The sequence below is a fragment of the Falco punctatus genome (assembly GCF_963210335.1).
Source record: "Falco punctatus genome assembly, chromosome: 18".
NCBI lineage: Eukaryota > Metazoa > Chordata > Aves > Falconiformes > Falconidae > Falco > Falco punctatus.
Window position 1 is genome coordinate 4450474 of NC_137598.1, and position 21526 is coordinate 4471999.

Genomic DNA, 21526 nt, shown 5'->3' on the forward strand with positions numbered 1-21526 from the left:
ACTGAGTCAAAAAGGAAAGGTTTTATGAAGGCATTAATTCCACCTTCTGATTAAATTTCTGCGTAGCTTATTCCCCTGTCCTTTCAACCTGCTGTCTCATTTCTGTTCCAACCTGTGGCAAATCACCAATGCAATAAAAGCTTTAGAAGAATCTGGATGATGTAGGGGGCTTCAAATCTCCTGTTAAGTCTTAGAAATATGAGCTCCAACCCTCCCTGAGGATCTAGAAAATTGCATCCACAACTGCTTAATAAAATTAAAGATCTCTGGACATTAATGAAACTCTTCCTTGCTGCAGAGCATCAGCCAGCAGTTAACTACTACCTGGACTTAAAAGTAAATTCTACGGAGAATTAAGATCTCCGTGTGGCTGACTTATCTTGTTACTTGACTCCTTCCCCTGAAGTATGCAGACTTGATGAAAAGCCAGACAGGATAGTGAGGAAAACAGACCTGTGTTAGACAGGATCGGGCCAATTACCCTCTAAACCAAAAAATTTATTTACTTTAACTGAGCTACTCGAACAAACCGGTCACTGGAGAGAAATCAAACACCATACTAAAGATCCTGTTTCGCTCTATGACATGGAGAAGCGTAGGGGGAGGGAACGAGGTTTATTTTGCTAACCTTCCTCTGTAAACTGTTTTTATTGATTCTACTGCCAATCCAGTTGCTACAATGTCATCGGCATTATGTCTGCGTCCGCTAACCGTCAGCAATCCGTCCATTTTTCCAACCACGAACACCAAACTGCCCTGAAAGGTGAAAAGGTATTTGTGAGTAACGTAGAGAAAGCAGACATTCAAACATCTTTGATGACTTGCCTATTTCATAACTAGGGCTAGATCAACGGAATTTGTATAAAACACATTTTCTTTCTCTTTCAAGGACATCACTTACGACTAAAGCAGGAGGAGCATTCTAGCTGCTCAGTGGGACAAGACGCTCCGGCACGCGGAGCAGAACTGCCACACAAAAAGCTCCTCACACTTGGTTTTAGAAAAATTAGCAAGGTAAAAATGTAACGAGCAACACAGTAAGGCACCGTAATGACAACACGGTGGAGAAGTAAGGGTTCCCGCTGGCTCAGGCAAACCCATTAACTCTCAAATATCTTACATGTACTTCTGTACCCAAAGGTTTTTCTTTTAAACGTTGAAGGCTACTAGCAGGAACAAAAGAACACAGCCATGCAAGCTCAAAAACGGTATTACGTACAGGTCCAACAAAACCCAGCAAGCCGGATCGAACAAACGGCACATCACCCACTGGAGAGCCAGCCGAGTTCACGGGGATAACCTGCAACAGAAGGGAGGACGTTGGAGGCAGAGTGCATTTGCCTGAGGATAGAAAACCGTTCCCCCCATCAAGAATCGCGCCGCATGTGAGTGAGGCCATGAGCAGAAGGGGAGGGAATCCTCGGTCAAGTCATCATTTTAGCACTGTGGGAGAAGTTCATGAAAGGGGAACACTGAATGTAACTAACTTCAAGGAGTTTTTCGGGGTGGCTTTTTGGAAAACAACATCAACACTTCAGTTGAAGACCCCAGAGATTATACAAGGCTATCAGTTCTACGCAGGAAACGGGGAAAGAAAGATACATTCTACTCTACATACCTCAAACGTGTTCTTTGTCACCCCTGCCAGCCCATAATACATCATTCCTCCCGCTCTGGAGCTAACGCAGATTTCACCGATCTCATCCGTTTTACAGAGCTGAGGTGGCCCATCAGGTTTCACTATACACATCATTCCTAGGACGAATCACGCATCGTTAACATGGTCCCAAGAACTGACACATTTAACCGTGACGGGTAAAACAACACAGCGCGGGGGCTGCAAACCTCCCCCAGCACCGAGGCTGAACGTGAGAGAGAACATCACCCCTGCTTTTGCTAAAAACACCCCAGACCATTCACAAAAGGGGCTTTTCTAATTATTTTTTTGAAAAGCAGGAGATTCCTGCATGTTTTTACCTCCTGGCATCACGTGACCAACGTCCTGGACAGTGAGAGCGGAGTTTTTATCTTCGGTGTTGACACGAATGACACCAAAGCTCAGCCCGTTCATGGACAGGATGGCTCTTCCAGGCAAAGGTGCCCCAGGGACCCCAGGCCTTTGAAGGACACAAAATCAATACGCTAAATCAGGCATGCAGGCTGTTATTAGATGGGATGAAGGTGTTGCAGCAACAGAAATATGCGTATTTCGGCGTCACTTCTTCCAGTTTTAAATTTGTTATGCAACGACGGCAGTAGGGACTGCCTTCCCTTATTGATCCACATGGATCAATAAGTAAGAAACCATATTCCTGGTTTCTTACTCAACTGCAACTCTTCCTGCAGCCCCTTCACTCACCCCATGTCAAACACCAGCCCCCAGGCCAGAGGATGAGGGGGCTGTTTCTTACAGAAGGCAGCAGCAACAGAAACAAACTATGAAAATGACTGTCTAAATTTAATCTCAGATTCAAGATCACCACGCTGCGCAAATCACGAGTGGGGAAAAAGCAGCGCCCGCTTCTCACACACATCTTAGGAGAAACGTTTCACAGCTTAGCTCCGTGAATAGCTGAACACACGGAGTAAATGTCAGCGGAGCTTATTACACGCTTAAGTCAACTATGACCCACTGATGTGTGAACAAAGCTCGGCTTGGATCACTTCATTTAGCAAACGGACTGCAGCGCTGCACACCCGTTACCTCCGTATTGCGATCGTCATCGCTTCTGGAGATGTCGCGCATGGACAAATCGCCTCTGGTTTAAGCCCGTGGCTCTGAAACAAGCTCAGGAAGGCATCACACGAGGAAACGGACCCTGCAAAGAAAGAAAATAGGCCACTACGACTTTACGTAATTTGCTTTGATGCCTGTCTACAAGAAGGACTGAACAGAGGATCCAGGGAAGTGCAAACCTGTCGGCCTGACCTCGGTGCCGAGGAAGGTTATGGAGCAGATCATCCCTAGTGCCATCACGTGGCACGTACAGGACAACCAGGTGATCAGGACTAGTCAGCGTGGGTTTATGAAAGGTAGGTCCTGCTTGACTAATCCAATCTCCTATGACAAGGTGACCTGCTTAGTAGGTGAGGGCAAGGCTGTGGATGTCGTCTACTAAGACACTACGGGCTCGGGGAGGAGCAGCTGGAAAGCTGCCCGGTAGAAAAGGACCCCGGGGTGCTGGCTGATGGCCAGCTGAACCTGAGCCAGCAGCGTGCCCAGGTGGCCAGTCGCACCCTGGCTTGTATGTGGTGTGCCAGCGGGGCTAGTGATTGTCCCCCTGTACCCGGCATCTCAAATACTGCGTTCAGTTTTGCGCCCCAAGAAAGACTCCGAGGTTCTGGAGCTGCTGAAGGGTTTAGAGAACAAGTCTTACAAGGAGCAGCTGAGGGAACTGGGAGGCAACGGCCTCAAGTTGTGCCAGGGGAGGTTTAGGTGGGACAGGAGGAAAAGTTCTTCACCAAAAGGGTCATCAAGCATTGGAACAGGCTGCCCAGGGAAGCGGTGGAGCCAGCATCCCTGGAGCTATTTAAAAGACACGTAGACGTGACACTTGGGCACGTGGTTGAGTGGTGGCCTTGGCAGTGCCAGGTTAATGGTTGGACTTGATGATCTTTTCCAACCTAAACGATTCTACCCTTTTAAGAAAGTTGTCTGTAAAAGAACCTGAAAATGTATCTGCAGAGTACAGATACTGTATCGCTTCTAAAAACTCCAGGTAGCATCTTCTAAGATGCCAACCACAAAGGCGCTTCAGTGCCTGCTGAATGTGACTTGGGAACAGGCATGTTCTCTTGGACAAGTCTGCCTTCCTCCCCTAATTTACTTCGGAGTTGCACAAGGTCATGGTACAACAACAGGCTTAAAATCCTTTCCAAAGCTCCAACAAGCAGAGCACGTGTTGGCTCTGCTCCCATGCAGACAGGTCTGATGGTCTATCCGAGTATCCCTTCCCGCTGGCGTCACCCAGATAAACATTCTTTAAGTCTTTTCACTAACAGAATTCCTCACGGATTTTTCTGGGGATTTTTTGCCCTTCAAAGTTCGTCTTAAAAGCCTTTCCCTTAACCCCTATGAACAATTTAAAACCGATCTCACTGTGTCTACCAGCATTCTGTTTCACAGACAAGAGCTCCCCGTTCAGCTCTCCCGTTTCTCACTTTGCAGGACTGGTCACAGCTCACACAAAGGATGAAAGCACAGAAATCCCTCTGCCCGGCGCGCAAGTACCGTGAGCCACAGCTCCGTGTCACCAGACAGCTGCCCTAACTAAATCGTCTCGGAATGCTGTAGATACAAAAGGAGTTAGGTTTGAGCCTGTGAGACAACCAGGTGAGAAACCTCTCCTGAGAACAGCAGGATGCGCATACTCACAAGGATTTGCACCGTCGGTTACAATCAGCATGCGTAGAGAACTCAAACTGACGTCTCTTTGGTCTCGGTGGGCCATCATGGCCCAGTGCAAGTCTCGACACTTGACTAAAGCAACCTTTGCTGCAAACCAAGCAAAAAAAAAAAAAAAAACCAAAACCCCATGTCAGGACAAATAAAAGCTTTCCACAAGCCACTTTCCTATGAATACACACTCCCAAATGGGAAAATCCTCGCTAAAGCAAGCTTTAATTAATGGAGCCTGCAGTAACAGCAAACCCCAACACAGAACAGCATCTGCTGTGGCATACAGGCCGTTTGCCCACCACCGGAGCCAGGGTCTGTCACGGTCTGTCCCTATCGCAGCCCACCCCCTCCAAAGTACGTAAATCATTATCACCATCTGAACATCCTCGGTGAGGACCGGGGATATCAACAGATCTTGCTGTGCTTAACTCTTTTCTTGGCCTCATAAAAGGCACTGGCTTCAAAATCCACAGCTCACAGGGTCCCCATCAGGTTCACCGACATTCACGTGGTGTTAGGACTTTGTGCATATTTAGAAAGAAATTAAGAGTTTGAGCCCTTGAGATTTGTCATGGAAGAGCATGACGACAGGCTCTAAATTATTTGAGATTTTAATGCCCCTCACTCGTTTATCCTGAGAACTTCAAGCTGAAGTTGTGGAACACACGGAGTTACCTTTGTGGGCATGAACCCTCTGCACCCACGAGAGCGGACAGGTTTTCATCACAGAGTAGGGCACGCTGATCGTGTGCAATTTGTTCATTACATTCTGAAAAGCAGAAACCAGATTTTTAGAAAAGGGCTCACAAAACGGGTTAGCAAGCAGAAACAGGAGTTACCCTCACTCCCCATCAACCCCTGCCCCCCCCCCAGGAATTCACGTAAGTTTACTGAGGATGCTTCTACACTTCCTCCAGAGAGTTGCAGATCTAGCAGGGAGAAAAACGGGTGACTTAACAGGTAATGGTCCTCAACCACCTCCTCAAAGGTTGCCATTATAAAGAGTTATGCTTACAGGCTCAACTCACCGTTAGAATGCCATGCCACAACCCTGCATCCTTCTTAAAATCCAACACATTCACTATCGTTTCACCTGGGAAAAGGAAGTTGTAGTTTTGAAGTGAAACGTGCCAGGACAGCTGTGACCATTATTTACGCCGCAACACGTCTGAATCTGTCACCTGAACCTGTCAGATCTGCCGCGGGAGGCACACAGGTAGCAAGCAAGCGCACAGGCTTGTTTGTCTGATGATACGTTTTTACTACTCAGAACTCCTTGCGATGCAAAACAGCGCACCTGAACATCAATTTAAGGGAAGGAACACATCCCGGAGAGTTGCAAGAGAACTACATCCCAGGCTGTAACGCACCTCAGCAGAACAAAAAGGGTCTTAACCTCGTTACGCACGAGCAGTAAGAGAGTAGAGAACATCACTCATGCACAGACTCCCAGAAGCAATGGAAATGAAAGCGACGGCTTCCAAAAGACAAACTCTGCATTTTAAAGCACTATGACATACAGCTCTAAAAATAAAAGTTTCGCTCATGGGTATATAAATTAGCTTGATTTACGAGGTAGGTCAGACTAAAACCGTATCACATAGCAGAACTCTTAGTCCCACCAGCAATTTCTGGGTTAGCCAAAACGCCTCGCGTGACTAGTACTGAACCAGCAAGAGGTGCTTTGGGATTTACACAATCAAGAACAAAAAAGTCTGGAAAGACATTTTAATGGGTGATCAGTACAGCAAGAGGGGGACCGCAGCCTGTTGGAAAATGCTCCATTTTTGACTCATTCGCTCCCCTTTTCGTTCATCAGAACAGACTCGTTCCCTTTCTAGACAGGACACAAATCCCCATTTTTATTCCTCTTCACAACAGCAGTGAAAATGATGTAGTTTTGGAAGGAAAAAGATGACAGTCTTCAATTTTGGGGCAGAATTAATCTACGCTTTTTTCTTTTACACCAGCACACACCCCCTTTTTTCTTTTTTAAAGCAAATACTATCGTGTTTGGGTCACTAATAGACAGCCGTTAGACATGAGGGTCAACCACTTGAAAGGATGTCGCTGAATTTTCATTCCTTTCACATTTCTGCGCCATCACCTACCTTCAGAATAGTTGCAGGCCTGAGACAAGGCTTGACAGTGAGACAGCATGGCAATCCGAGACACCGTAACACCCATAACGCTGCCCTCTTTGCTCGTCTTGTACTACAGAAGAAAAAAAAAAAAAAAAAACAGTCATGGTGTGACTCTGGATCCCACATATGAAGGAAATTAAACCACAGAACGCATATTAAATAAAGTTTTGTTTCTCCAAAGCTGCTGAAGACATACCCAAAAAACCACCTGCTTGTAGAAAGGTATCAGCAAGTTTCACTACTGACAAGAGTGTTACTCAGGTAGTAAACGTGTTCAGGTAACTCCAGAGAGATAAAGATGGTAATTTAATTGTATTTGCATTTATTTCAGCATTATTCTTTCTCAGGCCATCTCTTCCTGCTCCCGTAAGTAAACCGAAAAGCTAGTTTGTAATTTTACAACAGCCAAATTACTGTTACTACTTAAACCGCCGCAATTCCTAGAAGCAGCCTGCTGTTACTACTTAAACCACTGCAATTCCTGAAAGTCGCCTTACTGAGGCATACAAACGAAAATAAGCTTTGCCAGGAAGAACAGAAAAATTCAAAATGCTGTTGGCTTAAGTAGTTTCAGAAATCTGTGTTATCAAGTACGCTATCTCAGAGAGCTCAGTCGTCTCAATTACCAGCTTTCTGGAACGAGAACAGCGTTCTCCAGTTCATTTTGAGCAGTGCTCAAGGCCACAGAGGTATTCAAAACTAAAATAAGCTTCGCAGCAGGTTGCACACAGGGAAAGACTTGTTTCAGCAGCTAAAAACTGGGAAGTTTAAGGTAGCGTAGGTGAAAGAGTTCTCTCTCTGGTGATTAGAACATTAAATTCAGCCCACGGAAACGACTTTCTATTCCCCATTCACTACTTGCCTCAATATATGCTGGCTCAGTTCCTGCAGCTGAGATGTTGGGCTGCCAGTCCTTGGGAGATTTGGAGAGATATTTTGAATCTGTCACAACCCATTTGAGTCTGGGCCAACCTAGAGCCAAAATTAAGTGGTACATTAATATCGGTTTACTTATTAGGGGATTTATATTCTGTAAGAATACACGAAAACCCCGTCATTTGTCTAAGTTCAGTTACACGAGCAAAATACCAAGCCAAGCCACTAGCCAGAAGGTTCATCTCATTTCTCATCAGGGAGTTCAGTGGGCAGCAAGGTACTTTCTCTACTCGGGGAAGCTGCCTGCAGGATTTCTAAATATAGCTTCTTGTATCATTAATAAAACTGCTCTGGGACCTGCCAAACGGCAGTGAAGCGATCCGAGGACAACCCTGGCTTGTAAGGTTCGCTCACCGCGACTTCCAGAACGACAGACGCACGGACCAATCTACCCCGTATGCATAAAACCTGCAAGCAAAGCGATGCTGACCGAGAAGCTGCCCCCCTTGCCCATCCCCAGATGCATTCAGACTTCTAACAGCCATTTTCAGACAGTTCAGCCATAGCAAAAGCGCGATCAAAAGCGTGTCTATAACCCTCGAACCTTTAAACTGCACAATTTCTCCGTTTTGGGTTTTGGGGAGCCCTTTCAGACAGACTTCAGTGGTGAGGGCCAACGCAATACCACAGCTTCCCAGCAGGAAACCAATCTGCTGACCACCAGCATCCTGAGGGAAGAGAGGAGATAATAAGAAAAAAAAAAAAAAAAAAAAAGTCATTCCTGTTTAAAGATGACATAAATCAACTTTCCCCTTACCAAAATCCAAGGTTTGGTAATGCTCTGGTAACTGGATGGTAACGTTATGGATCACGGAGGGAGGAAAAAGAAAAAAACCTCCAGCCCACACAGACTTTTTCCTTTGGTTTGTCCTTCTCCACCTGCATCTGGTGTCTGGCAACGGTCTGAAACTCAAACGACAGCCACTGGCTGGCTGGGGCGAATGCAACTGCTTCTGAGTTTTATATAAACCATGTTTTGGAAGGTGGGATATATCCAGGACAAAAGCCTGCCAGGTGAAAATGGAGAGATACCTACAAGCCAATCAAAGTCCGCAGGAAAATGAGAAGCCATCCCAAAAATGCAGAAGGGTTAACTTAAACCCTCTGCACACCAAGCCCGCTCATTTCAATTCGTTCCGTTCAAAAATGAAACGATTACATAACCCGGGACAGACTGCAGAGAAATTTGGTGATTCTCAAAGGGAACTCTTTAGGCATAAAACAAATATTCCACTGGCAAGACTAAAATGCATTGGATGCAAAAATCCGTGGAAAACAAGTGCTCGTGCCCAGCATCTAGGCACCGGGCATGTACCATTTGTTTTTATTAACGGAAGCCCAGATGCTTCAAAGAGGAATCATATAATTACACCGAAATAACAAGAGCTTTCTTTCCCCGGGAACTCATTTCTATTGCACAAGGATAAAACCGCTGAACTGAGGTAGCTCGCTAAGAAACCTGATTGGGCAAATCCCAGAAGTTTTAATTTTGTATTTGGTTGCTAGAGCACTTGTCACGTTGCAGACAAACGAAAGCTGAGCTCCACGACTCCCATAGTATTACCAGACCAGCTAACCAGGTCATTACCACCCCTCTTGCCGTATGTTTGCCATTAGCCTGTTTCTTTGGTCTCCTCTGACGAAATTCTATCGGTTTAGACATGGCAACGACATGGCAATCTTGCAAAAATTCTGGTAAGGGTAAAGATAACTCTTTGCTGAGCAAATAAAAGGTGCCTCAAGGTCTTCGGAGATGCTTAGCACCTTGGGTCTCCAGCAAAGGCAAAAGCCTGGCAGATGCTGTGCGTGGCTGGAAATGAGCTCCCCGTGACATCCGTCAGCGGGCAGATTCACAAGATTATCCGTACCATACAAATGATTCGCAGTAACAGAACGAAGACTACAGAATTTCGGCGAACCAACCACATTTCCAGCTCCTCAGGACAGCTCTCCGGTTTAAAACCATTTTTCCCCTTTTTAACCAGCTGCTCCGTGTTGGCAAAGGTCTTGCGCATCGCAGTGCTACGGAGCAGCCGGATGCCGTGAAACACTTTCAGAGGTTGATGGTCTGACTCGGTTTTCATCCCACATCAGCCCATCACTCCTCCAAGTTCCATCAACGTTACCTTTCTGGTAAGAGGTACCTCTATAGGCACTGGGATGACTTCTGCTAGGAGACAGCCGTAAAACGCCACCATAAACATGACCGGGTCATTGTTGGGATAAACAAGGGCTACCTACAATTCACAAAACCGTGCTGTTAGTTGAAATACAAGGATCGATCGCAAATTTCAGCTCTAGAGCAGCTCAAAGTTCGAAGGCATGGCGTTATTTCACGTTCGACCACAGCGTTTTTCACAGGGCACCTTCAAGTGCTCTTTCTCCCACGTGGGGGAACGCGTGGTACGTGCGTGAGCTCCTCGCGCAGTACCGACAGCGTGCCCCGTGTGCCCACACAGCCAAAACCCACAGATCTAGAACTTTCTCTTTTTCGCAGAGGTGCAACGCTCTTCCTTCAACGTATTTCAAAAGTCCAGAGCCAAGAAGAGCCAGCAGGACTGAAAAAATCACAATTTTTTTCCCCCAATAGCCTGTCCCTGGGGTAAGTCTCGCTATTAGAAGAACAAGCTCACAGTGCCTGTGGTACGGGAGAGCCCCCCCCCGCCCCCTCCTCCTCCTGCAGAACCAGCCAGCGCCGAGCTCATTACCCTGTCGCCAGGTTTTAACACGGGTTCGTTTTTGGTCCCCAGCTTATTAAGCAGCGTGTAGGCCAGCTTGAGGCTTCTGCTCCACAGTTTGCCTGGAACACAAAGACGAGAGCCTTGCCCAGCCCCGAGGTTACCCACTGTTACCCGCTGCGGCCCCCTCCTCCTGGTCGGTTACGCTGTTTTGTCCCCAAAGCTCTCAAACCCCAGGGAGGTATCTGACACACAACCCCCCCCCCCCCGTGCACGTGCACACTCACACCATGTGCACCCTGCCACGCACACCCCCTGTGCAAACACACACACACCACGTGCACCCCCCGCCATGGACACAGACACCCCATGCACACCCCTCCGTGCACACACACCACGTGCACCCTGCCATGCAACTGCCCCACGCACACGCTGCCACGCACACCCCCTTGTGCACACCCACCCCACATGCACCCCCCACGCACACCATGCACAGCCCTCTGTACACACGCACCACGTGCACCTGCCATGCACACACCCCACACGCATGCTGCCACACCCCCGTGCACATCCACCCCATGTGCAACCCCCGCACGCACACACCCACCACGTGCACCCCTCCATGCACACACACTGTGCACACGCACACCATGCACACACCCCACACGCATGCTGCCACACACACCCCTTTGTGCACACACACCATACACACCCCCAACCCCATGTGCAACCCCCATGCACATCCAGCTGTGCAGACGCACACCATGACACCCCTCCTTGCACACGCACCACGTGCACCCTGCCATGCACACACACCCCACACGCATGCTGCCACACACACCCTTTTGCACACCCACCCCACGCATGCTGCCATGCACACCCCCTTGTGCACACACACCATACACACCCCCAACTCCATGTGCATCCCCACGCACACCCACCCCATGTGCACCCCCCCACGCACACACCCGCCCTCCACACACCCCTTCGTGCGCCCTGCCATGCACACACACCCCACACGCATGCTGCCATGCACACCCCCTTGTGCACAGACACCATATACACCCCCCCACGCACACCCACCTATGCACACACACACCATGCACACCCCTCCTTGCACACGCACCACGTGCACCCTGCCATACACACACCCCACACGCATGCTGCCACACACCCACCTGTGCACACACACCATGCATGCACATGCACCATGTGCACCCTGCCATGCACACACACCACACACATGCTGCCACGCACACCCCCTTGTGCACACACACCCCACGTACACCCCACGTGCACCCCCTAACACATCCACCCCACGTGCACACCCCCATGCACACCCCTCTGTGCACACACCCCCGATGCACACCCCTCTGTGCACACACCCCCCGATGCACACCCCTCTGTGCACACCCCCCCGATGCACACCCCCCCGATGCACACCCCTCTGTGCACACACCCCCGATGCACACCCCTCTGTGCACACCCCCCCGATGCACACCCCCCCGTGCACACCCCCCCATGCACACCCCCCCGATGCACACCCCCCCGATGCACACCCCCCCGATGCACACCCCCCCGATGCACACCCCCCCGATGCACACACCCCCGATGCACACCCCTCTGTGCACACCCCCCCCATGCACACCCCCCCCGATGCACACCCCCCCCCGATGCACACCCCCCCCCGATGCACAACCCCCCCGATGCACAACCCCCCCGATGCACAACCCCCCCGATGCACACCCCTCTGTGCACACACACCCCCGATGCACACCCCTCTGTGCGCACACCCCCCCGATGCACACCCCTCTGTGCACACACACACCACATGCACCCTGCCACGCACACACCCCCCACACGCATGCTGCCATGCACACCCCCTCTGCGTGCACCCCCCCATCCCCATATATTTGCAATCACCCCAAGACTGACCACGTGGGGTTCTTTCGGAGCAGGTCAGCACTGGAGGCCAGGCTCCAACTCACCGTACGTGAGGGTATAAACTGGTTTTCCTGTAACATCCAGTGCGGTCAGACAGGGGCACTTTGCTTGCGTGGTGCCCCAGCGCTGCAGCGCCGCTTCTAAGGCAGGAGGCCAGTTACAAACAACTCCCAGGGGTTCTCCCTTCACGGGTGTCATCTGGCGTCCCTCTGGCTTGGGCTGGTTGGGGTCAGGCTGGGGGACTGAAAAATAATTCAATCATATTTCCTTCCAGTTCATCTTCGCCCGTTTGTTACTGCACAGTTAAGCTGGAAAGACGCGCTGAAAACAAATGTTTTTCCTCCTCACCCCCTTTTAGGTTTAACACCCCCTTATCACATTTTATTTCCTAGGAAGCCCCACATGAAACAAAGCATCGTGAACACAGTCTTCTCCTAAGGTACCATTAAAAGTTACCCAATAAAACATTGAGAACTGGAGGAAAGAAAAACAATCTTACAAAACAAGGTTGTAATGAAATTAAATCACTTCCCAACCAGGGATTGTAAAAGTAGCCGAAGCAAATGAAGGGGGTTTAGAAATCTATTTCAGTATTTTCGTTACTAGATTTTAATTGTTGTATGAAGTTTAGCATCGAGGCCACCCAAAGCTCCGCAGTAAATTACTTCAAACATTGGTTTTGTATCAAGATTTTTCGCGAAAGCTAGCTGCAAATAGTGAATCGGTGAGAGTCAACTTTGAAAACTGCATAAATACATTTAGTGCTGTGCCTGCCTGTGTACTTAAACGATGAATAAACCCCATTCCCCGGTGCTATTACCTTCCACAATTTCTTCAAAATCATCCACAAAAAATTCTTTCAGAGGTGGTCTTTTAGGTCGTTTCAAGGTGTTAAGCAACTGCTGAATTTTCGTGGAGACTCTACTACTCACAGGAACACCTGGAGGGAAAGATTTTGTCTAATAAAAGCGTTCAGCACGTCTATTAACATTTATATTCTACCTCCTCCCACCGGAGGAACACTTCTCCTGGTGCCCCCACTCATTCAACTACTGGCTTCCATCATGAAAGGCTGCGCCAGCGCAGGATGACGTTAATATCGTATCAGTTTGGTATTAACTCGGTGGTCAGAAAATGCCAGTAACAGAAATTCGTTTTTAAAGCATTTCTTCCCTGCCAAAGCCTGATTTCCATCTGTCCTGAAACACTGCGCCTGCCTGCAGTATCGATCAGCTGCAGGGCCAGGCTGCCAGCAGAGGGAGGACACAGCAAGACCAGATAAAAAATATTTTTTAAATATTTTCTTTAATATTTTAATATATAAAAACAGTATTTTATTATTTATAATTTAGTGTGTTAATATAAATATTATTAAAAATTAATAATAACATTCATTAATGCTAATGCTGTAACCACTTCCTATTTGTGAAGTGCTGAAATGGGATAAACATAGGTGAGGAGAATCAATTGTGTGACTTAAGCCCTTCCTTTACACTGCTCTAATTTCTGAGTGCTCTGGAAGGTTCCATACCATCAGCAGTATCCATGAGACTCGACCGATTAGATCCCTTGTGCATGCCTTTCACGATCCCTGAAGGAGGAAGGTCAATCGCTGCTGGGCGTGCCGAGGAAGAGGAGGTAGTTGCTGTGACATCTGGGGGAACGGAGAAATTTTCTACAAAAAGGAAGAAAATGGAGATGGCCGTTAACATATACCTTTTATTATCAGACGGAACAAGCAGAGCGTTAGTTACCTGTTACCAACAATCTTAAGAATTTAATGGGTTGAATGTATAGGAGCTCTTATTAATGCTAAACACACCGCTTCCTAAATATTAAGTAGCTCTAGGAGGTGCACATTATCTGTTCTGGAAAACAGAAAACAAAGGCAGAAGATGAGTGGCTTTGTCCACGTCAGGGAAGTGGTTTGGCAAAACAGAATTCCTGCTCTTGGGTTCTAACCTTCAAATCAAGCTCAAGCTCTTGCCATTGATTGTACTGGGGGGGGGGTCAGGGGGAATAAAATTGAGATCCACATGAGCTCTGAAATATTCAAAGCCCCAGAACAAAAACCTGCATCACCTATGCAGCAATCTCTCTTGCTAGAATTATACTGACCAAAAAGTTAAATAGTAAGGGCTTTCTAAAACAAAACACGCTATTGACTAGAGCAGATCAGCAAAAAATCAGGTTGGGTTGAAATTTCTTCCAGTTCAGTGGCTAAACAGTATGAGCCTGTCCAGCAGTTAAATAATAAAATCTAACGAATAGAGCGAGCTGGGTCTTACTTTTGCTTTAAGTTGTAAGAAACCGTTTTGCTTTTCGGATGAGTTTTTAAGCTTCAAACTGCAAGTAAACCTGCATACTTCAGTAATTCTCTCACTTTCTCTTAAGCCATCTTTTGCTTACGTGGGATTGATTCTGTGCCCCTCTTTCCAAGGTGGGGGGGAGGCAAAAATAATCTATTTCTGCATACCTTTGGTGATAAGGTGACAAGGAATATTTCTTACGTATTGCACTTCTAAGATCGCTAGGAAGGGCCCAGGTTTTGTCCAGCTCCAAACGATTGCAGGGCTTTTTATTGCTCTCTCCAACGAGAGGTATAAAAATCGTCTAAGTGAGAGTTCTAATTCATTTAAATTAGGTGTTAACACAGGACGAATGTGGCATCTACGTGGCAAATACGATTCCAACAAAAATTTAAAACTTCTGTTTTGCATAAAATACTAATTAGATTAGACAATAGTTATTCTGTAGGTAAAAAGCTGTATTACCTTAATTCATTACAAAAGGTAACGCGGCTTTCTGTACGCTCCAATTAAGAACAGCCTCTCTGCTTCAAAGAGATGTTAATTATATTGGCTACATTTTATGGGCAATTTCCCCAGTTTTCCATTTCAGAAAACAACTTTTGTCCCAGCAAATAAACAAACAAACATAACAGCAGTAAAAAAAAAAAAAAAAAAAAAAGTAAAACAGTTAAAACCACCAGCACTTCTACGCACTGCTTGCCCCAAACTAGTTAAGCAAAAGCAGAGAGCACACAAAATACAGACATGTCCTAAGATGCGGTAATATCCTTAAACAGCAGATAAAAAAAGACAAACATACACAGAGCAAAAACAAACTTTGCAGTTTCATACAGAAGCATCAGCAGCGAGGAGCACCTCAGAGCCTCAAAAAACTGAGCCTGGGGTATCCAGATCTGTAGATTTTGCTCCGTCTTCTCAATACCTGGATGCTTTGATTATTTCTCAGGCTAGTCGTGAAAGATCTCCGCTAAATCTTTACTCTGGCTAAAACCATTTTTTTGTGACGACACGCTCATTTGTTCACATGTACGGCTAGTTTGGGGTTGGGTTTTTTGGTGGGTTTTTTTTTTGGTGTTTTGTTTTTTTTTTTTAATCTAACACAAACAATAAACCATTGGGGCTTATAGCAAAATGAGAATGTTCAAACACAGCGTTTCCCCCACTCCGTAGGCAAAGACACACCCCTATGGTATTCATCAGGACACAGATGCCAAATGCTACTTGCATACGGTAGCTTTGTACACACAGGAGCTTCCAAATAGCTGTAGACGTAAGCAACACAGTATACAGAAAGAAAGTGGTGCCTCCTGATCCTGTCAATACTGTCATCAACACCCTGGAGTCTTTTCTACTCCAATAAGCTCCTGCTCCCCACTTCCCCTTCTTCAACCAACTCAGTATTCTGAATTTCTGAAGGAAAAAAAAACAAAACAACAACAACAAAAAACAAACAAACATCGTGATGGTGCGACTCCAACAAATCCTAGCCAGTTCCATCAAAACTAACTAAGCTCTGGATCCGAATTTCCCTTTTGCAACGGGCAACTCCAGCTTTATGAACACAATCTGAACTCGCAACAATTTTTCTGTTCATACCCATCTCCTACCTATTCGAGTATTGGCAAATACATCAGCTAGTGACCCACTGGTCCCTTTGCCTTCTCCATGGGAAAGTGTAGAAGATGCTGATGAAGATGTGGATGACCCCTGAATAGATCGGTTGATCCAAGACTCAGCATTCTGTAAGCTCTGATGCAATGCAGCAGAAAGAGCAGCTTGGCGCCTTAGCGACCCCTCGTCCTCGGAGGCAGAAGACGTGTCTGTGTGGAAGCAGAAAAGAAAATCTAGCTGCTTAGGGAAAAGCACATCGCACTGAACATGCCCTCTTTCTGATTCACATACCAACGGCAGAGGCTTGTCCTCTGAAGGTCTTTTTTTTTTTTTTTTTTTTTCCACAGGCTGTGTCAAACAAGGTTACAGTGGCCCAACCAGGAGTTAAAGCAGCAGCCGCCTCCGAGGCAAACACCCCCTTTTTTTTTTTTTAATTATTTTTTTACCCCTGGTGTTTTGCCCCTGTTTAAAGCACACACAAGATTCACCTCCTCAGCCAAGCATCCTTCCCCTGGGCTCTCCGAGTTCATTAACTTATCTCTCGTTACTTCTCCATTCGCATTCTATAATATCAGACGGGGGATTGCCTAACTTTGGGCATTCTGAAATGGAAAGTGGGGGGTCAGTATCGTTGCCAACACTGAAAATTCCCAGGAACCAAGCAGAATGCAGGCACCGGGAAACAAATGTGCCAAGGCCACACGCAGAAAATGCTTTTGTCTGGTATTCTAAATGGGTCCCTTTCAACTGCAGAAAAAAAACCAAACAATGAAACCCCAACCCCAAAACAAAACCAAACCAAAAAAATAGAGAACACTACAACAAGGAACTGCATCCTGTGTTTCCAAGAGAACAAATACCTCGTCTATCCTAAAGCTGTGAACTAATTATTTATCGTGAAGAAAGCACTCGTTACTTGATATCTCCAGTTGTACAGTGCTACGTATAAACATTCAATTAGACTTTGGCCTAAAATTTATGTGTTCTTCAAAGCGATTGCCTGCCTACGCTCTAGTTATAAATCCAAGCGTTAAGTGACGTTCTACGTACTTGCCAAAGCAGAACGCAGTTATGAGCTGAAGAAAAAAGATTCCAGACAGAGTGTAAGCGCTACCCTGATATTTGTGGAGCCCCCACAGCTCAGAATGCGTTGTAGTCCTGGGCAGGTTAGTACAAAGCTGAGACCCAAGCAGACACCAGGAACATGCATGAGCCCCCCGTAGAAAGGAAAAGAAACCCAGGAATACGAAGGAAAAAAAAAAAAAAGGAGGTAAAAGGACAGGGGTGAGTGAGGTAGCCTAGCAGAGCAGTTCCAGGGAGATATGAATTCGCAGTGAGCTAGGAATTCATAGTGTTCAGATGACTTTCTCAAGCCAAATGACTGTGATGCTTCTGCACGATGAGAGACAACACAAAAGTCGCTGCCGAACATCACACGTACTCATTGTTTAAGCCAGTGCGTACAGCTGCTTGAAAACAGAGAGCTTTATTAATATCTGAGCACATGCACCGTAACAGACGCCGCGTCCTCAGAGGTATTTTGCTGCAGCCACTATCACACGGGAGGGGTTAGTAAAGAAAAAGTCCTGCAAGTCACGGAATCCCGCAGGATCCCCTCCCAAGGTTCTTGCCCAGAAATGTGTATCGCTGCGAATCTTTGCTGTGCGTTGAGTAGTAAACCTTAACCAAATCCAGACATGAATGAGGCAACCGAAACAGGTGCGAGGGGAGCAAAAAGGAGAAGCCTGGGTCCGAAAGCCTGCTCGGCTCTTGTCAATTGAGTCTTTCAAAGCTCTGGGAAAAAAAAGGCATTTTCGCAGCCCTAACAGCAGCTCCACCAAAACAAGCAGCTGCTCAAACCTAGCAAGAGCACTACAGGAGTAGCACGCTACCTCCAAATGTGTCAAAAAGCTTGAATATTTTGACAATTCCAGCCTCTTGATTTAGCAACTGTTACTAATGCGTACCTTAACATCCCCACAGAGACCGCGCGCTGCAAGAACCTAACCTGGGGGAGTGCAGGCATCAGCTGGAGACTGAACAAACGTAGACCGTCTTTTCGTTGGCATGGGCAGGGCCATCTTCTGTTCTTTGTGTTTTGCCAGGGCTGCTTGAACGGCTTCTGTGTGGATGTCTGCAAAACGGGAAGCGCATACACCGAGTTTTGTAACAGCAAAGGAGGAAGAAAAACATGCAAGGCTTAGGCACATGCAGCTCTTGCTAGAGATCTGGATTTATGCAATCGCCCGTTTTCCAGAACCTTCCCAAACGACTACATTTTTGCCACCAGCTTGTAAAGTACACATTTCCTTTTTTTAAAAAACAAAACAAAAGCAAAAAAAAAAAACCCAACAACAAAACCCAACCCAACCCAGGGAAAAGAACTGAGGTTTCTAAAGTTAGCAATAGCTAATAGCACAGCCAGGTTTTTTTAGCCTGGAATCTTCTGGATTAGCCATTATATACTTCTGTCTCCAGCAACTTTTATAGAAAGTTTCTATATGAAGTTATAGAAACCCCAACCCCACCAGACTGTTCCCCTCAAACAAAAATTATCCTAAAATATGCTTGTGCATAATTTAAAATACGCAGCTAAGCTAACAGTGTATACAGCCCCAGGTGCAACTCTGGTCTATAAACCGACAAGCTCTCAGCCAGTTGTCTGATTTAGGAAAAAAACTTGTTCAAAAATCTGAATGGATGCAGATTTTATGTAAATCTTGGAAGTTACTAACTGTGGCTGTAAATACATGCTGGTTAGTAACTGGAACAGGCTAGGACATGCAGCTTCCATCCCTCTGCAAACATCTAGAGCTCTTTAAAGGAAGACACATCACCGGTGATGGGAAGGCAACTTCTTTATAAAAAAAAAAAAAAAAAAAAGTCATCTACATTAATCTCTCAGATTAACATACTTTAATTACGCTTCTCCAAACCCCAGAAAACGAGGCTCTTTAATGCTTTAAGAAATGGTGGTCTGTGATAGCAGTGTTCCTGGAGAAGGTATATTTGATATACTTTATTTGCCCCTGTTGAGAAGAAACCTTCGATCTTGTTAACGCAAAGGGAAAACCAAAACCAGGTGGGAACAAAAAATAGGTGCCACCACCTCCTCCTTTCCTGAAGTGGAGATGGAAACCAGCGAGGTGCCAATCCCAGGAACCAAGTGCTCCCTGTCACCTCACTGCGCCTCGTTACTTACAGACACGGTTAAAACAAGCTTGATGTCATTCAATGCAAGTCATTGACAGAAGGGTGGCAATTCAAGCCAGAAAAATCCAAGTGGCAAAAATGGCAAAAAGTTATTTGCCTTTTTTTTTTTTTTTAACTTGGCATTCTTTTTGATTCAGAATCACCGTCATACAAGTCTGATGTTTCTTTATACAGAACTACCAAGGTGGGATTTTCCATCAGCAGATAATACGCTCGATTCCTTGAGAGGACACAGAACTTTCTTCCTTACCAATAGGAATCCCAGGTGAGCCCTTGCCCCCCGCCTTACCGGATCGATAGCGTTCATCTCTGGCTCCCCCTGAGCGAGCTCGGTGAAATTTGGATGAGGATGATGACGATGATGATGCTGAGGCTGGAGTTGCAGATGGAACAGGCATCTGAGTTCTGGATTCCTTCTGTAACACTGGATCAACCCCTGGAAAACAGTCCACAGCTCTCCTGAGCGCAGGAAATAAAAGGAGCTTTTTTTTGACCATGCTCTTCTCTTTTTACCACATAATCACAGGATTTCCTTTCTTTTTTTTGTGTGTAGTGCAGTGGATGTAATTAGCATAATACATCTGTCCAATTACGCCTTAATCAGTTAAGATATACCTGTCCCTTCTTTGACCTTACTCTTAAAGAGGTTTTTCCCAGCTTTTTTCTTTTTGAGGCGTTGTTAAGATACTTGGAGTAAGAGACAATCTACAGCAAATCTGACGCAGGTGATATAAATTATGTGAAATTGTGTATTAAGTAACCTGTCAGTGATAAAGGAAGATGAAGTCACCTTTAAAGAATCCACTACAAAATCCAAAAGCAAAAGTAGTAAGATTTCAGATAAATCTTGATAAATTAAATAGTAGGTCAGGCAGGTAAGCCCAACGATCCCACACACTTAACAGAGCCGTCTGAGACGAACTCCGATGTTTTGTCATTTAATATCTATAGGGTTTGCTTCCCGTTTCGCCACGTTTCCAACGGGATCAGGACCACACCTTACTCACATCATTGCGTTAAGATGGAAGAAAACCAGCAGTTTAAGTGGTGGTGAAGCGATATACGTAAACTGCTTTTAGAGAACACCGTCATTTACACCAGCTTCCTTGGAGACACCACCGCTACGGGCACAGTGAGTAAAGGGCTCTGACTGATGCAGTAATTTATTATCCCAAATTAAGTTTGAGTCGTGGAGAGCAGCAAACCTATAGAAAAATATGTTGAGGAGCTGGGTTTGTTACTCAGCGTTCCGATGACCAGTACGCGTTATTGACAGGAAAACCAATAATATACCAGCGGCAAGAGCCTTTGCTATTCACATTAATTACAAAACCAAACAGCCCCCTCGAGTCGTGCACGTTCTGGCTCCTTTTGGCGTGCCAAGGAGTGCCTTTATCATCCTGGAAAAGTTTGGTTTTCCCATGAATACAGGAGCTACAAAGATAATCCGATAAGAAGTTATCAGTTTACGCGACACAGCAAAGGACGCTAGGAATTGTTGCTACTTAGAATTGTCAATTCTAAAATGAATCTGTGCATCAGTGAGAATTTTTTAAAAACTAAACCCAAAAGGTCATACAGCTGTAATTACCTTCAGGTTGCCACCTGAAGTCATGCAAAAACAAGAGCAATTGTGTCATCTAAATACGCACCGCTTATGAATTTCTCACAAACTACCAAAGGATTAGAGAAATGAAGAGGAAACCACAAATCCTGGACTCCAATTCCAGTTATACCACTTTCTTAGTGTGTGGTTTTAGGTAAACAACTTCAGGCAAGCGCCTCCAGCTCAGGGAACTTACAATACCAGCAAATCACACCTAACTAGTTGCAGAAATATTCAACCACCTCCTATACCTTCCAACATCCTAAAGAGCAGAATATTAATTAAATTTTACAGCAAACTAACTATCCACTTAGCCTAGCATCATATACTTTGAAAAAAATTCAAGAATATGGGGGCTGCATCTCTGGAAGAAGTTATTTCTTAACCCCTCTCTTTACTATTTGGACTGGAAATCTTTATAGAACTTGTCAACTTTTATTAGGATTTTTACTAGTTCCACGTGTGATTATCAACACTCAGTGGAGGTAAGCTGCCCAGCTAATGTATTCACGATTCTTTAAACTACCCTGCCAAAAAATGGGAACCTATATTTCTCGTTAAAAAGAAGCTATCCCGCTAGCCAGAAATTCTCGTTAAGGGGACAAACAACCACTCCCCATTTTCACCGGTATTTTTTGGAGATCATAACATGTAACACAGAGCTCTGGTTTCACTTATCAAAA

The 21526-nt window shown here is 46.0% G+C and overlaps 1 protein-coding gene across 5 annotated transcripts in view; it reads right to left on the reverse strand.

Moving 5' to 3' along the window:
- Window positions 1-21526, reverse strand: part of DIP2B (disco interacting protein 2 homolog B) — a 72186-nt gene that overhangs the window by 15012 nt on the left and 35648 nt on the right. For 2 of the 5 annotated variants that reach the window (XM_080368804.1, XM_080368806.1), the window contains exons 3-21: window positions 19527-19673; window positions 18033-18158; window positions 16021-16233; window positions 13633-13776; window positions 12922-13041; window positions 12146-12343; window positions 10188-10279; window positions 9606-9716; window positions 8024-8147; window positions 7406-7515; window positions 6511-6613; window positions 5428-5492; window positions 5075-5168; window positions 4376-4495; window positions 2705-2819; window positions 1978-2117; window positions 1619-1755; window positions 1220-1300; window positions 629-756 (exon numbers count right to left, since the gene is read on the reverse strand). In XM_080368804.1, coding sequence (XP_080224930.1) covers window positions 629-756; window positions 1220-1300; window positions 1619-1755; window positions 1978-2117; window positions 2705-2819; window positions 4376-4495; window positions 5075-5168; window positions 5428-5492; window positions 6511-6613; window positions 7406-7515; window positions 8024-8147; window positions 9606-9716; window positions 10188-10279; window positions 12146-12343; window positions 12922-13041; window positions 13633-13776; window positions 16021-16233; window positions 18033-18158; window positions 19527-19673 — 2368 coding nt within the window. Of the gene's footprint in view, window positions 1-628; window positions 757-1219; window positions 1301-1618; window positions 1756-1977; window positions 2118-2704; window positions 2820-4375; window positions 4496-5074; window positions 5169-5427; window positions 5493-6510; window positions 6614-7405; window positions 7516-8023; window positions 8148-9605; window positions 9717-10187; window positions 10280-12145; window positions 12344-12921; window positions 13042-13632; window positions 13777-16020; window positions 16234-16512; window positions 16627-18032; window positions 18159-19526; window positions 19674-21526 lie in introns of those variants that run through there. The other 3 variants (XM_080368805.1, XM_080368808.1, XM_080368807.1) reach the window with 3 other exon arrangements.